An 18506-nucleotide genomic window follows, 5' to 3' on the forward strand; every position below is an offset into this window, starting at 1 on the left:
ATAATTATCATGGTAATTGAGGAATTGCACAATCCTTCCTTATCTATAACTTTGATATGCTAACATCGGTAAGAAAAATTTCCACGGCTTTGTCACTACAACGATAAAAAATCGTTGTTACAGCAATCAATTTCGATGCTGCAGCAACAGCTATAAATTGTCTTGATGTATAAGAGTCATTGCCCAACTTCCTTGTTGTATGTAATGCTGCACCAACTCATGTTAGTTTATTAGCCCTCATTTTTTTATACGTGCTGAAAGAAAATAAAAAGGAAGAAAAGAAATTAAATAATCAATTCAAAATGACAAAAACTATAAATGAAAAATATGTAAAATTAGACTTAATGTTGAAAGAAAAATATAAAATAACTTCCCTACTCATTGGGTTGCCTCCCAATTAACGCTTGATTTTAGGTCCTTCAGCCTAACCATCTTTGCTTGCTCATGTGGGGTCCCTCATCTAATAGCCTTCTTGTATCTCCCCAATACATCCACCAAGCTTTTCTCTTAATATGTTTAAGAGGTCTAGAGATTCAAAATGTTTGTCATTTCTCACGAGTTGCTTCTCCCCTTACCATGCTATGTTAGCTGCTTCTCGATCTTTATCATCAAGCACTTCAAATGTTACAACATTGATTTCTTCCTTACTACAGCAATTGTGTAATCTCTCTACTAAAACAAAGTCCACAACAATGATAAAATTACAATCTTCAACCTCGTCAGGACTCTTCATAGCATCCACCATATTGAATATAACTTGCTGATCATTAACTTGCATAGTCAACTCCATTTTTTGCACATCAATGAGAGTCTTTCCCGTAATTAAGAAAGGTTTTCCTAGAATGATTGGCACATCTTTGTCTGCCTCCAAGTCTAGCACTATAAAATCCACTGGGAAAATAAATTTATCCACATTCACCAATACATCTTCAATCTTCCCTTCTAAATAGGCATGAGATATGTCAGTAAGTTGCAAAGTCATTGTTGTTGGTCTACATTCATCAACTCCCAATTGCTTAAACATTGATAAAAGCATGAGATTAATGCTAGCTCCCAAATCATAAAGTGCTTTGCCACTGTATTTAGTGCCTATAGAGCATGGGATTATGAAGCTTTCTAGATCTTTCATCTTCTGTGATATCTTACTCTGAAGCATACGGCTGCACTCTTGTGTTAGAGCAACTGTTTCAAATTCTCCAAGTCTTATTTTCTTTGTCAAAATATCTTTAAAAAATTTCGCATAATTTTGCATTTGCTCTAAAGCTTCCACAAAAGGGATATTGATATGTACCTATTTCAGCACTCCCAAGATTTTGCTTAACTGCTTGTCTTGCTGCTGTCTCTGGAACCTTTAAGGAAATAGTGGTGGATGCCTAAACTATTGTGCTGTAGCAAGTTATGCAGCCTGCTTTCCTCTTGCTCTACTTGGGTCTATTGTTGTTGGTGCTGCAGCTTCCTCACCACCAGGTGCTGGACCATCATTTTCTACAGATGTTGTAACTTGGTTGTTCTCACCAGTGTGCTATAAAGTAGAGGATTATGGCTCTTCTTGAATTTGAATTTCTCTCTAGATTGAAGTGGGCTCAACTCTTCTTTTTAATACACCAATTGGACTATGAACATCCTTTTCAGATCTCAAGTTAATTACTTTGTAGTGCTCTTTCCCTTCTCTTCTTGGGTCCTCCATATTGTTGGGTAAACTGCTCTGAGGTCTGTTACTCAATGTTGTAGCAAGCTGTCCAATTTGATTTTATGGGTTTCTCAAAGATACAGTATGACTTTGGACAACTGCTTCATTCTTCACAATATAATCCTTAATGAAAGCTTCAAAGGAGTTGAATTGATCATTATTGATGCTTCTTTGCCCTTGATTTTGCTGATAAAATCTAGGTGGTTGAGCAGATTTGTTATGTTCACTAGGTGCTGCAGCAGTCTGGTTCTGATAACTCCATGAAACGTTCGGGTGCTATCTCCATCTAGGGTTGTAAGTGTTTGAATATGGATTGTTCTGATTCTGTCTATTGAAGTTGCCCACATAGATAAGTGCCTCTCTCCACAATAAACAAAGGATACTTCAACAACTTGGTTGACAGTTGCTGGAGCAGTGGTCATAGCTTCACCATATTTGTTAATGAGGTTACTTGGGCTGCAACGCTGTCAATGCATCTACGTTATGGACGCATGTTGTTCCTCTCGCTGCAGCTTGTTTGGTTGATGGCCACTGATAGTTATTGTTGGCTATCATTGTAAGACTTAGATAACAATGCCCCATTTGTTGAAGCATCCACCATCAATCTAGTGCTTGGGTTGAAACCGTTGTAAAAAGTTTTCAACTGTATGCAAAAAAGAATACCTTGATGAGGACATCTTCTGAGTAACTCCTAAAATCTTTCTCATGCATCATACAAGCTCCCATCTTCAAGTTGATAGAAAAATGTAATCTCGTTCCTCAATTTTGCATTCTTAGTCGAAGGGAAGTATTTCATAAAAAATTTATCAACTAAGCCATTCCATGTAGTGATAGAATCTGATGGTAGAGAATTCAACCATGCTCTTGCTTGATCTCTCAAAGAAAATGGGAAAAGTCTGAGCCTTAATGCTTCCTGCAATGCTCCAACAATTTTGAAAGCATCACTCACTTCTAAAACTAGCTTAAGATATATATGAGAATCTTCTTATAGCAGTCCATTAAATTACCCCATTGTTTGCAGCATTTGAAACATCACTTGTTTGATCTCAAAATTGTCAACTTGAATGTTGGGTCTAACTATTCCGAGATGTATGACTTAAGGAGTCAACACTGCATAGTCTCGAATGGCTCTATCTCTATCATCCGCCATATGAATAATGTTGTTGTTCCCTGGTTGCATGTGAACATGTTGTCCATCCAGACCTTCATGTACATTCACTAATTGTATCTCCCCTCTGGGGTTCAAGTTTCTCATATCTTGCAAATCATCCATTTCTACAGTAGCTTGTAATTCCCTATGTGAACAAAGTAAACAAATTAAAATAGAATTAAAAATTAGCAACTTTAAAACTAATTTCAAAAATCACAATGAACAATCAATCCTCGGCAACGGCGCCAAAAACTTGTTGTAATTAATTCAAATGCTATGGGTGTCAATATGCAAGTATACACAATAAGTAATATAATGATGAGTATTCAAGATCGTCTCCATAGGGATTGATGTTATCAGATTTACTACAACAATCTGAATAGTGCAATTTTGCTTTAATTAAAAATAAAACAGGTAATAAAACTAATAAATTAATTGAAATAAAATGCAATAAATAAAAATGCAAATAAATAAATTCTCAAGTCACACACAAGGATAAAATCAAAGGGAATTGAGTAGTTGAGTAATTAAACTCACTTAATGGTTTTGACTATTTTTCTAATGTTTGACTCGATTACTACAGCATCTGCTATAGCACTGGGAAGAATCCTTATGTATCTTCAGCTGTCGTATGTTGGATATCTTACATCTATATGCAACCTAACAGTGATAAGTTGTTATGCTAACATAAGATATAACATTACACGCTTAATTTTTAATTACCCTACAAGGTGAATCCCTATGTCTAGTTCATCACTAATTTTAGATTAAGCATAGCCTTTTTGGAATCAAGTAAAACTCAACTCAGGAAACTTAATCTAAAACCAAGTATTGCTCTAATATGTTTCACTAAGATAGGCATTTTTTGGCTCTATCATAGCTAGTATCATTAACTGGGTGATCAGCCGAAATAATGAATAGAAATAAGTATTATGAAAACAAAGCGCAATAGCAAACATGCAACAACACATATAAGTAGTCAATGAACTATTAAGATTATTTATCACTTAACCGCAAATAAATTTAGTTCATGGTTTGCGAAAGAAAAATAAAGAACAAAGTTTCGGCCATCAAACACATCCTTATGACTAAAACGTAAATAAGAGAAGAATAAGAAGGACTAAGTTTCTAATTGATTTTTGCCAATTCTCCTTTGATGCTGCCTTAAATCTTTCTCTTAAATAATGTTTGATCTAGGGTTTTTTTTTCTTCTTTCTTTTGTTTTTCAAGTCTCCCCCCCCCCCCTCTTATAGAGTTTTTCCAAAAATAAAATACTAATATCTAAAATATTATCTAAATATTAAATTCAAAATTACAAAAATAATCAAAAAGACAAAACACGTTAAAATAAAAACTACAGACCCTTAGTTGACAGCACGCGCCCACGCCTTATCAACAAAGTTCTTCTAAAGCTCATAATTTCTCCAGGAAAACAATCATCCTCAAACATCATCTTATAACTCAATTTTAGCACCAATCAATAGAATTGCACCTACAAAAATAAAACACAAGTAAATCACTATTATTAAGTGCAAAACATCGATATTAAGGGAAGTAAACAATGCAAAACTAGTGCATAAATTGCACTCTAACACTAAATCTAGCCAATAACTTATCGATATAGACCGCTTGAGACAAGACTAAAGTTTTATTCTTCCGGCTCTTAGTAACTTGATACTAAGAATATAACTTGCCTCTCCCAGGTCTTTCATATCAAATTGTTTTGTTAACCAACTCTTTATTGCAGTCAATACTCCTATATCGTTTCCAATTAGGAGAATATCGTCTACATAAAGAGTTAGGAAGGCTACATATTTTCCTTGAATTTTCTGGTACACACATGGTTCATCAATGTTTTGAATGAATCCAAACGATTTAATCGCTTAATCAAATCTGATGTTCCATGGCCGGGATGCTTGCTTCAATCCATAAACGGATCTCTGCAACTTACATACCATGTGTTCATGCCTTTTTGTATGAATCCATCTGGTTGCTGCATGTAGATGTCTTCTTCAAGATACCCGTTAAGAAAAGCAGTCTTTACATCCATTTGCCAAGTTTCATAATCTAGCACTGCAGCAATGGAGAGCAGAATCCTGATGGATTTAAGCATAGCAACCAGAGAAAAAGTTTCCTCATAATTGTTTCCCTCTTTCTGAGTAAATCATTTGGCTACTAATCTTGTTTTAAATGTTTCCACCCTTCCATCTACTCCTCTTTTTCTCTTATAGATCCACTTGCACCCTATAGGTTTTACCCAATTTGGTGCCTCTACAAGTTCTCAAACTTTATTGGAATACATAGATTCCATTTCTTAATTCATGGCCTTTTTCCAAAATTCAACATCTCTATCTATTAGAGCTTCGTTGTAGCTAGTAGGATCTTGTACATGTTCATCTAAGATAGTCGTATAGGTTTCTCCCAATAGCATGTATCTCGCAGGTAACCTAGTTACCCTCCCACTACGACGATGTTCTAAATGTGATGGTTGTTCATGGATAATCATGTGTTGATCGGCTAGTTTTTGTTGTTCTTCCTATTCTGTAACAGGCGTTGAAAGTTGAGTATCAACCTGATCACCTGACAGTTCTTCAAGTATTACCTTACTCTTAGGTTTGAAGTTATTCATATAATCTTCCTCGAGGGAAGTGAAATGTGTGCTCATGATCACTTTCCTATCTCAAGGACTATAAAATAAACCTCCCCTTGTTCCTTTGAGATACCCCACAAACATACAAACCTCAGAACATGAATCCATTTTTTCTGTCTTTGGTTTCAGCACATGTGCTGGTGATCCCCAAATACGGACATGTCGTAAACTTGGTTTGTGACCTGACCATAATTCTATTGGGGTTTTAGGCACTGACTTAGATGGAACTAAGTTCAAGAGGTAAACTGCAGTTTCCAGTGCTAGTCCCCAAAAAGAGATTGGTAATGACGAATAACTAAGCATAGATCTCACTATATCCAAAAGAGTTATATTTCTCCTTTCAGCTACCCTATTTTGTTGTGGTGTTCCCGGGGCAGTCAACTGAGATATAATCTCATTTCAACCAAATACTCTTTGAAATCTCCTGAGAGAAATTCACCACCTCGATCAGATCGAAGTTTCCTTATGTTCTTATCTAATTACTTTTCTGTCTCAGCCCTATAGTCGTTGAATTTCTCAAGAGTTTCAGACTTGTGACGCATCAGATAAACATAACCGTATCTTGAGTAATCATAAGTGAAAGTGATGAAATACTTATAACCTCCTCGAGCTTGTACATTGATTGGTCCATATACATCTGTATGTACGAATTTAAGTGGTACTGTTGCACGTACTCCTTTGGCCGAGAATGGCATTTTGGTCCTTTTTTCTTCTAAACAGGATTCACAGAGTGGCAATGATTCATTTTCTAATGGACTCAAGAGCCTATCTTTGATCATTCTCTGTATCATATTTTGGTTTATATGACCCAAACGTAAATACCAGAAGTAAAATTGGTTGGAAGAAATATTTATTTTCTTAGATAAATGTGTATGCTCATCATTAATGATAATTGTGTCATGCATAGAATGGATCATTGGATTTAAATGATATAAATTATCTTCCAATGTATAAGAACAAATAGGTCTCTTATTATAAAAAATAAAAACAGAGGATCCAAAATTTATAGTGTACCCTTACTTTGACAAACAAGCTACTGAAATTAAATTCCTCTTAATGTCCGGAACATAAAGACAATTATTCAACACTAAAGTCTCATTATTAAAAGGTAATAAACAAATTCAATCTTCACTGCTGACACGAACTGTCTTGTCTCTAATTGTAGCTTGACGCTTCCTTCACTTATTTGACCGGTCTTCAAAGCCTTTAGGTTGAGACATTATTATTTGTTCTTCAAGCTCACCATGTAAAAATGCAGTCTTAACATCCATCTGTTCAAGATGCATGCTATGAACTGCAACCAGTGCTAGGATCATTCTTATTGAGGTATGCCTAACTACAGGTGAGTAGACTTCTGTAAAATCTATCCCTTCCTTCTGTATGTAGCTTTTGGCAACCAGCCTAGCCTTATATCTCATGGATTCAACCCCTGGTATACCCTGCTTAACCTTGTAAACCCATTTGCAGTCTACTACCCTTTTGTTTTCTGGTCTTTTTACAAGCTCTCAGGTGTTATTCTTGTGTAATGACTATTTCATCCTTCATAGCTCTTATCCACTTGTCTGCATCTTTTCCTGAAATAGCTTCTCTGAAGGTTTTAGGTTCATCATTGTCTAATTCATGGGCTGCTGTTGGAGCATATGCTATCAAATCTGCATATGCAAACCTCTTAGGTGTTTTGATAATTCTCATTTGTCTGTCTTTTGCCAGCTGATAGTCTTGAATATTTGTATGAGTTCCAGAAGTTTCACTGATATCTTCAGCTTCTTCTCTTTCCATGTCTTTAGCTTCATCATGGTAGTCCAAAGCTGATTTACCTTTCAACTCCACCATCAAATGTTGTCCCTGTGAGTCCAGTCCTCCTTCTGGTTTACCAGGATCCTTTTGATGTTTTTTCATCAGCATCTCTGACTCATTGAAGACTACATCTCGACTAACTATACACTTTAGTGGCCTCATTTCAGTGCACCAGAGCTTATAACCTTTGACACCTTTAGGATACCCCAGGAATACACATTTCAGTGCTCTTGGCTCCAACTTCCCTTGCTTGACATGTGCATATGTTGGACAACCAAAAAGTTTTAGATTTGTATAATTTGTTGCCCTTCCTAACCACATCTCTACTGGTGTCTTGAAGTTTAAGGCACTGGATGGGCTTCTATTCACTAGATAACATGTTGTCATCAAGGTTTCAGCCCACAGTGTTTGAGGAAGCTTTGAATGGATCAGTAAGCATCTGACCTTATCCATCAAAGTCTTGTTCATTCTTTCTGCTAACCCATTTTACTGTGGGGTGTAACTCAATGTTTTATGTCTTGTTATGCCATTGAGTTTGCAGAAATCATCAAACTGTTGGTTGCAGAATTCATGCCCATTATCAGTCCTCAGTCTCTTAATCTTCATACCACTCTGAGTTTCTACAAATGTTTTCCATTGTTTAAACCTCTCAAAGACTTCATCTTTGCCTTTCAAGACATAAACCTATACCATTCTCAAGTAATCATCTATAAAGGAGAGAAAGTATTTTGCTCCACCTAGAGAGACAGTCTGTGATGGCCCCCACAGATCTGAATGGATGTAATCTAGGGTCCCCTTTGTGTTATGCACTGCAGTTTTGAAACTCGTTCTTGAGGATTTGCCTATGACACATACCTCACAGAACTCCAGAGACCCCAACTTATCATCTCCTAAGACTTCCTGTTTTTTTTTAATTTTTAGCCCCTTCTCACTCATATGTCCTAACCTTAGATGCCATATGAGAGTTTTATCCAAACCCAGACTTGCTGAAATACTGACATCTCCAGTTACAGCAGTGCCTTGAAGCACATATAAGCCATTTTCCTTATTCCCTTACATTATCACTATAGACCCTCTAATAACCTTCATTACTCTATATTCAACTTTAATGGAGCATCCAACCTGATCTAGAGTGCCTAGAGATATTAAATTCCTCTTTAGATCAGGAATATGCCTTACCACTCTTAGCTCTCTAATCATCCCATCAAACATCTTAAATCTAATGGTTCCTAACCCAACAACCTTACACATTGTGTTATTCCCCATCAGAACCTCACCTCCATTAAAAGAATTATAAGTAGTAAAATGATTTTGATCAGGGCACATGTGATATGAAATCCAGAATCAAGAATCCACTTACTGTTTGTCTGAGTTTCAGAAGCCAAAAGGACACCAGCTGAGTCATAGCCCTCATCCTCGGATGCAACAGCAGCATCACCATTCTTTCCATGCCCTTCCTTACCCTTGATCTTTCTATCTGGACAATCCCTCTTGAAATGCCCTTCTTTATGGCAGTGAAAGCATTTCAAATTTTTATTTTTGGACTTTGACTTGTCTCTTTTCTTCCCTTTGTTGTATTCTCTCTTTTCAGGTCTTCCTCTTGCCATCATACCTCCCCCAGCTTTTGTTTCTGCCCTCTTTGTGACTTCTTTAGAACTGAGAGAATCCTTTACATCAGCCATCGATATTGACTGCCTTCCATAGAGCAGTGTATCTACAAAGTGTTCATAGGATGGTGGGAGAGATGATAACAAGATTATTGTCTTGTCTTCATCCTCAAGACTCACATTTATATCTTCAAAATCCAGGATAATCCTATTAAAGCTATCAATGTGAGTTGCCAGAGAGCTTCCTTCCTCCATTTGCAAAGTATACAGCCTCTTTTTGGTACAAAGTCTTTTAGTTAGAGACTTCTTAGTATATAGGTCTTCAAGCTTTTTCCAGAGGCCTGCAGCAGTAGTTTGATCTCCCACAATTTACCCAATGCAGGATACCTCTGTAAGCAACAAGATAATCAAACCAACTCAAACTATTCAAGATCCTACGGGTAAAAACCCGACGTTGACTCCATTTACCACTCTCATAACAGAAAATATCAGCAGTAAGCACATATCAGTTGTCTGAATGTTTAGGAATATGCACCAGCTTGAAGCTGTATCAATCACCGGTAGTGCATATGCATCCTCCCTTTTCATCACAAAAATAAGGATAGCAGACCAAGCCAACCATGGTCCATTTCTGAAACCTCAAGGAAGGAGCCCGAGGGATGGTCGACCATTGCTTAGTAAGGGGATTGCAGATGTAATAAATACAAACAAAACCCTGCTCCAGGAGCAAACAAAAAGGTCGTTGAAAGACACTACAATAGAAGCTGGAAATGGATAATCTTTTTCTACAATAGAAGCTGGAAATGGATAATCCTTTTTTGTAAAAAAAAAAAAAAAAAAAAAAGGAGAAAGTAAATTAGGTTCCTGCTCCCTGCAGAGGAGGGGCTTGACATCAACAAAGGAGGGAATCGATAGATGCCAGATAACATCTTTTCAATACTAGTACAAAAAATTCAAGCAATATTTGTCATTATCAAACTGGTGGTGATTATGATTTTGATAATGATGATGTGTGGAACGCTACATAAAAGAAGGATCAGATATGAGAGATGACCAACGCTTGCATACAGCCTTCCAATGGGCAGCCAACAACCCGGGAAGTCGATAAAGGATTAGTAGCAATAAATCATCACTCAGTTGATCAATATAATTCCTAGACCTACACCCACACTGGCTTCTAATCTTCATTCTTTTTCCACTTCTTCCATAATGTGACATGCTTAATTCCTGCAACTACCTTCAAAGGAGAATTTGAATTAATAAAGCGAATCGATGCCATAAGCGCTATTTATATAAACACAAAACACAAATCCATTTTCCTTTAGGAAATAGAAATCTTATTCCAACACAAACAAGGAAAGCCAAAATGCCACTAGAAATAACTTATTATTATTGATTTCTAATTTATCAAAATTTCAAATTGAATTAAAGACATCGATCAAAATCAAACAAAAAAAAACTCAGTGTACTGTAATTGTACCTGGCAGAAAAAAAAGGCATCAAACTAGATGGACATTGAAGGAGAATCCTAATTCAGTGTCGAATCGGATCGTTAAAAAAATTGGAACTTTGAAGGAGGTACTTATGGTAGTTAGAGCTGGCAAAATTTGACACGACCCGATTACCTGACACGAACCCGATACAAATAAATGGGTTTGGGTCGTCAAATTTGACACGATTATTAAATGGGTCGGGTCCGGGTCAACACGACTTTTTTCTGGGTCGGGTTAGGGTCGAAATTTTTAACCCATTTACCCGATCAATGACACGATTATTAAGCGGGTAAACGGGTCGTGTCAACCCGAACCCTCTAACACGACCCATTAAAATATGACATTTTTGCCATTTAAAAAAATAAAAATACATTTATAATTAAAATAAATAAAATAACATAAAGAAATAATATAAAGAAATAAGCTTTAATATTTTTAACATATTGCACGCCATTTGATAAAAGTTTCTAGCCACTAACTTAAAAAATAATTTCAGCCCAAAAAATCTAGATTGTTGCCAATTAAAAATTAAGACAAAACAATTGCCAATGCCACAATCCATATACCTTGGAACTTCGATCTTATCCACCCACCACCCCCACTTTCTTTTTCACCAGCAAACACTTGATTAAATCTCAAGTTCAATTCCAGCAAGCTGCAAGACTTTGATCGGCTGCTCTTGAGATCAAACATTCGTGGTTAGGTTAGTTTAAAAAGTAATTTCTTAATTATTTAAATATTGTTTGCATTTTTTAATGGGTTTTGTTTTCTATTGCTTCCTTCATCCGTGTGGCTATAGCTTTTGCAGTTTGGTTTGAAAGTAATTCTTTTTAAATTTATTTAATTTTTTTTTACACTTAATTGCATTCCTCTGTTATAACTTAATGTTACAATCACTATTGATATGATTTTTTTTTGGTACAGCAGTAACATGGAACCGGATCCAAATAATAATAATTCAACTAATATTGAAGCCTTCTTACATGGACATCAAGTGAATTTGGAGGAATTAGAGCAAGATGGTGACAATGATGTTCCAAAGAAACAACGCAAGAGGAGAAGAACATCTAAAGCATGGGGTATGTTCACTAAATTGCCATTAGATGCATATCAAGATGGAAAGGAAAGGTCGATGTGTGTTTGTGGACAAGTTTACATTAGCGAAAGTAATTATGGGACTGGTAACATGCTTAAGCATATTAAAAAATGTCCTAAGTTAAAAAAGTCACGTGACCCCCGTCAAATGATTTTAGACCATTCGGGTTCTATAGGTTCATGTTCTTTAGAATTTGATCAGGTTGCCTTTCGTGAGCTATTGTCTGCAGCAATTGTGAAGCATGGGTTACCTTTTCAATTTGTTGAGTTTGATGCAATTAGGAATTGTTTTGAGTTTCTGAATTCCGAAGTACAAAATATTTCCAGAAATACAACAAAAGCGGATATCCTAAAAGCTTATAATGCAGAAAGACTTAGGATTAAAGCTATGTTAGAGGAGGTTCCTGGTAGAATTTGTTTCACCTCTGATTTGTGGACTGCCTGCACTACTGATGGATACATGAGTCTCACTGCACATTTTATTGATAAAAACTGGGTTTTACAAAAAAGATTGTTGAAATTCACCTTGATGCCATCTCCACACACTGGACTTTGTTTGTCTGAAAAGTTATTATCTTTATGGACAGAATGGGGTGTTGAGAAAAAGGTGTTTTCTATAACATTGGACAATGCTTCAGCTAACGAGGCATGTGTTACTATGTTGAAATCTCAGTTGAAAATTAGGAAAGCTTTACTGTCTAATGGTGATTATTTACACATGCGTTGTTGTGCTCATATTATCAATTTAATTGTTCAAGATGGATTAAAAGCAATAGAGGGAGAACTTTATAAAATTCGTGAAAGTGTGAAATTTGTGAAAGCATCTCAAGGTAGAAAACAAAAGTTTTTGGAGTGTGTTAATCAAATGTCCTTGGATATAAAAAAAAGCTTGAGACAAGATGTCCCTACAAGATGGAATTCCACTTATATTATGCTGGATTGTGCACTTTACTACAAAAGTGCTTTTTTTCACTTAGCTTTAAGTGATTCTAATTATAAGTACTGCCCTTCAGAAAATGAGTGGAACAAATTGGAGAGAATTAATAATTTTTTGGTACTTTTTTATGAGATTACTTGCATATTTTCTGGATCAAAGTACCCCACTTCAAATTTGTATTTTCCAAAAGTATTTGCAGCTTATGTAACTTTGAGGGAATAATCAGAAAATGGAGATGGGTATATGAAAGACATGGGGAAGAGGATGCTTGAAAAATTCTTGAAGTATTGGTCTGACTTTTGTACAATTTTGACAATAGCTGTTATTTTGGATCCTCGTTACAAGTTACAATTTGTTGAAAGGGCATACAAAAAGGTTTATGGTGAAAATTCCAAAGAGTTAAAAAATATTAGAGAGAAGTTGTTTTCATTGTTTGATGAATATATGCTCATTTCGACCCAGTCTACCAATACATCTCCCATGCAAGGTTCTGTTCCTCACTCAAATGAGAATGATGACAGAAAAGGCAGAGAAAAATTGGATTCATGTCTTGAGGTTAGTTTTATTTATTTATATAGATATTTTTAATCACAACTTATTCTTGTTTACTTCATAGTTACATTTTATATTTGATGAATTTTAGTTACATTTCATGTTTGTTGAATTATTCCTTTTTTTTTATGTATAACAGGAATTTGATAATTTTGAGAGCATGGAATCTAGTTGTACCCAAAAAACTCAGCTGGAGCTTTATTTGAGTGAACCACGAGCTGATAGGAGCAGTCACTTGGACATTTTAAGTTTTTGGAAAGACAACCAAGTTCGTTATCCTGAGATCGCTTCTATGGCTCGTGATGTCTTAACCATTCCAATATCAACAGTTGCATCTGAATCAGCCTTCAGCGTAGGTGGTCGGGTTCTTGATCAATTTCGGAGTTCACTTAAGCCCGAAACAGTGGAATCAATAGTTTGCAGTAGAGATTGGATTTTTGGACAAGAAGGTTATTTTTTTTCTCAATTCTCTTGTCTTTATGGTAGATTCTCAATTATGGTTATTTACAATTTTGAGGCTGAATTTTGTTTGTTTCTTACTTTCTTTGGCTTATAGTGTTGCTGGCTTGTTGCATGTCTTCTTGACTCGTGTTCCTTTTTTTGTTTATTCACTTCAGTAAATGCAATGGTTTCTATGGATGAGCTAACCACTGATATACTCAAGCACAACAATTAATTGTGTTCCATCCGAAGCTGATGTTATGATAATTGATAACTGACAGGTTTAATCATTTACTAATTTCTCTTTTTTTTAATTTATATTTGCATTAAAATATACTTATATTTTTTAAATTTTAAATCAATTTGCAGGTGCTAATTATCAGAACTCGCATAGTAAAGATGATTCTCCATTTTTTGTGAAGGATAAGCATATATATGGACTATAGCAGTCTATTTTGTAAAATTCTATGTAGATTTATAACTTTTGCTTTTGATAGATATACATTTAGAACTTTAATAGTCGAAATGTGTAATATTTTGGTACATACATATATATATATATATATATATATATATATATATATTTTATAATATTAATATATTATATTATTTACATATATATATATATATATACACACATGATGGAATGCAATTTGCGTCAATTGGGAGTGCAATATTTTATGTAAATATTATTTAATATATAAATATTAAACGGGTTATTGGGTAACCCGTTTATTTTCCGTGTCGGGTTTGGGTTTTAATATTTTGACACGATTATTAAATGGGTCGGGTTTGGGTCAGCTTAAAACTGACACGACACGAACACGACACGATGACCCATTTTGCCACCTCTAATGGTAGTGACAGGCGTATCTGCAATCGAACGGTCAGGATCCCTATAAGTTAAATTCATCAATTTTGAGCGTATGAGTTTCTGAGTAAACAATTTTTTTTTTTTAATTTCAAGGGTCATGTGGCTACAGGACGAATGACTGGGTTTACAATTTGTAAACCCTTTTGCAGTATGGTCGTAAAGTCGTGGTCTTTGGTTTTTAACAAAATTAAATAAAGGCAACTACAATGATAGATGTTTAAATAAAATAAAAAAGAATTATATATATATATATAATTTTTTTTTTATTATTTTATATTATTTCGGATTGAAATAATATCCGAGAGAAAGGCTGGTGGCCTTTGGATTTGAATCTAAAGGCCACCTGTGGCTGCACATGGTGGAGCCCACCATGTGCAGCCAAACCAAAAATAATAAAAAGAGGCTGTTCCACTCCCGGATTGGAACAGCCTCCTCTATATATATATATATATATATATATATTACAATCTATTTAATCTTTACATTAAATATTTATCAAAACTATTTTTTAGATCAAATTTATTACAGCACACCAGTGAGTTCTAATTGAGTGGGTTTTATCTTTAATTTCCTTAAGTAATACGTAATCCTACTTGAAGTATTAAAAAAGGCCCGCCTTCGATGTTTATTATATAGACAATGATCAAAATCAAATCGATTGACCTCCTTTCTCCAGTCCAAAGTTTGATGAAATTAAGGGGAATTCCACTGGCTTAAATTCTGTTTGAAATTCTGAAAATTATAGAAACTTAAGAAATATTTTTTTCATTAAAGGAATAAATATATATGCAAACTTACCTGTATAATTAAGGAAATCTCTATAATATTAAATGTATATTATAACATTGATAATGAGATTGTTATAGACTTTTATATTTAAGTGTTTTAATCTCAACAATTCATTTAATATAATGAATAAATAATTAATTGATCAGAAAGTAACAAGTAATCTTCAAGTTTCAGGTAATTAAAACAATTAAATCTTGCTATATATATATATATAAAGCTGGGATTACAAGAGTTGATGTGGCATCACCATTCCTCATCTTTTTATATTCTCAATTATTTAAAATATCTAAAATATTGGTGGATATTCTTTGTACATGTCTCTTTCTCTTTTTATTTAAATCCAATAATATGTAACCATTAATAATAATTAATTATAAGTCTTTTGAAACATTCATTTATTTTATTATGCTAACAATTAAACTTTAGTGGCTTAAAATATATCAATTAATTAACATAGGAAGAGAGATTCTTTCATCTTCTCTCAATAATGCCACTAAGGCCTAAATTTAATTTTAATAATTTTAATGTCTCTTCCTCTTTCTATTTAAATCCAATAATATGTAACCATTAATAATAATTAATTATAAGTCTTTTGAAACATTCATTTATTTTATTATGCTAGCAATTAAACTTTAGTGGCTTAAAATACATTAATTAATTAATATAGGAAGAGAGATTCTTTCATCTTCCCTCAATAATGCCACTAAGGCTTAAGTTTAATTTTAATAATTTTAATGTCTCTTCCTCTTCCTATTTAAATCCAATAATATGTAACCATTAATAATAATTAATTATAAGTCTTTTGAAACATTAATTTATTTTATTATGGTAGCAATTAAACTTTAGTGGCTTAAAATACATCAATTAATTAACATAGGAAGAGAGGTTCTTTCATCTTCCCTCAACAATGCCACTATGGCCTAATTTTAATGCAATAATCTCATATTTAATTATGCAACCTTTTATTTAGTGCCTTTTGGCTTCTTCAAATTTTATTATGGTAGCAATTAAACTTTAGTGACTTAAAATACATTAATTAATTAACACATGAAGAGATGTTCTTTCATCTTCCCTCAACAATGCCACTAAAGCCTAATTCTTCTTATTCTAAATTTAAGTTTCATTTGCTTGTTATCATCAGCAACGCAAGTCGATTATGATGCAACTGCCATTATAATTAATGAAAAATGATGAGTTATCTTCTCTGGTGCAATTCACTATATCCTCGCAGCACTCCACAAGTACTGCATGCAAATAATTAATTTACAATTTCTCAAATCACTTGCACTTTCACATTTTCTTCTTCTTTTAACCCCCAAAAAAAAATGCTACTTTGCTGCGAAAATATTATCTTAAATTTTTTTTGTTCCTAACAAGCCAAACATGATCCCACATTCAAAACGGTGCGCTTTCATGTTTAGAAAAAATTATGGGCAATATTTTTGGATCAAATAGCATTGTTATTCTTTAAATATGCAAATTTTGATATGATTTATTTTTATATGCGTTGTATTTGTTGATGAGCATAATTTATATACATATTTTACCCTTAATTATATAATTGCTAGTTATTTTTATTTGTTATTTTTTTAATTAATTGAATTATTTTATTGCATAGGGAATTAATTGGAGATTATGGATGCAAAGTACGTAAAGAATAACAATTGGACAACATTGAAGAGCAAATCAATTTGTGAAAGTAATTAAGGAGATGTGCAAGAAATTCTGTTCGAAGAAATCAAAGCCAATAAATTGAATATCCATGCTCGTGCAAACAAAAAAGAGGTTTAAAGCTAAAGTGGGCAGCAATATAAAAGGGAGTTTTGCTTTTGAATTAAAGGCTAGACGGAAACGAAAGAAGAAGTAGAATTCGGCTTTGAACAGGGAGCAGCGGCAGCAGCAATATTTCGGCTTCCATGGCTGATTTTATTTCTTTTGTTGCTCCCAATTCAAGTATGTCTAGCTAATTTTCTTATACTGAGGTTAAGGATGAAACCCTATTCAATGAAATAATTATCTTTTTATTTATTTAATTCCCTATATATGTTCTTTAATAATCATGGTTTTTATTTCACATGATTAATTGGATGTTATTAAAATCTTTTCATCAATTCTGTCATGCATTATTGATTGTTAGGATTAATATTCGATTAAATCTATGCTTGGATCTATAAAGTTTATACATGATTATCTTTAATTCTATATCTTTCATTAAATTATTTATACAGAGTACTTAGAAAAACTTTGACTCTTTGTTATTCAATATGTTTACATGGGATACTTAAATATCATATTATTAAGCAGAAAAAGAACCTACACAAGATTAATTTTATTTGGGCTTAATTGTTATATCCATGAGATGACATAGATTGATTTCGAGTTGTCACTCTAAAATTGGGGATTAATGAATATTTAGATAATTACTAGTTGAATAGTGGTGGATTCTGAAACCTTGGTAATTTCTATCCTATTGAATTCTCCTTTATTGTAATTGCTTCTTTCGTTTAATTAGTTTGATTTCCCTTAAAATCTCAATTTTCTCAACTAGGTTAGGATTAATATTAATTTTGGATTTAAATTAGACATTTCAATTTATAACAATCCCTGTGGGATCGACCTCGTTACCACTATTCTATTTCTAGATTCGTGCGCTTGCGAGTATATTAAAATTTTCACAACAAGTTTTTGGCGCCGTTGCCGGAGATTATGCTAGAAAGTCAGTTTAATCTAGGTTGATTTGATTCTTCCACTAGTTATAATTTAGGTTGTTTTTTATTTTTTAATTAAAAAACACAAAAAAAAATATTTGTCTTTAAATTCATTGTTTAGTTGTTTGATTTCTTTTATTTTTATTTTTAAATTTCGTTTATTCTCATTATTGTTGGTTTATTTTATTTTATTTTATTTTATTTTTCTTTTCCTTGTCTAGTTAGTTTATGAGTGTTTGGAAACGTGATTCAACAAATCATTTGATTAAAAGAGAGTCGAAAATTGATAGTAGTTAAGCTAGTTCTTTAGAAGTGATGGATGACCCAAACAGACTATTGCCAATACTTCCACCAATGCAAGCAGAGAAAACCCTTAGAGAATATTTTTCACCACTTGCAGCCAACCAACCATCTTGTATTGTGTTGCCACAAACCACAGCAACACACTTTGAACTCAAGCCCTCTATCATTCAACTTTTACCATCTTTCCATGGGTTAGAGAGAGAGGATCCATATTTGCACATTAAGGAATTTCTTGACATATGCTCTACATTTCGTTTTCAAAATTTTAATGATGAGTCCATTAGACTTCGTATGTTCCCTTTCTCATTAAAAGACAAAGCGAAAGCTTGGTTGAATTCACTTCCTGCTGGGTCTATTACTACGTGGGATGAATTGAGTAATAAGTTCCTCACCAAGTTTTTCCCTATGTCTAAAACAAAT

General features: G+C 33.8%; 1 protein-coding gene and 1 non-coding gene across 2 annotated transcripts; one reads left to right on the forward strand and one right to left on the reverse strand.

Moving 5' to 3' along the window:
- Nucleotides 1-571: 571 nt before the first annotated feature.
- Nucleotides 572-1129, reverse strand: LOC112100796. The gene has a single exon (XM_024190630.1). The coding sequence runs from the start codon at nucleotides 1127-1129 to the stop codon at nucleotides 572-574; it is 558 nt and encodes a 185-aa protein (XP_024046398.1).
- A 1220-nt stretch (nucleotides 1130-2349) lies between these two features.
- Nucleotides 2350-2456, forward strand: LOC112101359. Its single transcript, XR_002907486.1, has one exon. It is a non-coding gene; the product is annotated as a small nucleolar RNA R71 (small nucleolar RNA).
- The last annotated feature ends 16050 nt before the right edge of the window (nucleotides 2457-18506 follow it).

The sequence above is a fragment of the Citrus clementina genome, unplaced genomic scaffold (assembly GCF_000493195.1).
Source record: "Citrus clementina cultivar Clemenules unplaced genomic scaffold, Citrus_clementina_v1.0 scaffold_2, whole genome shotgun sequence".
In the NCBI taxonomy this organism is placed as follows: Eukaryota; Viridiplantae; Streptophyta; class Magnoliopsida; order Sapindales; family Rutaceae; genus Citrus; species Citrus x clementina.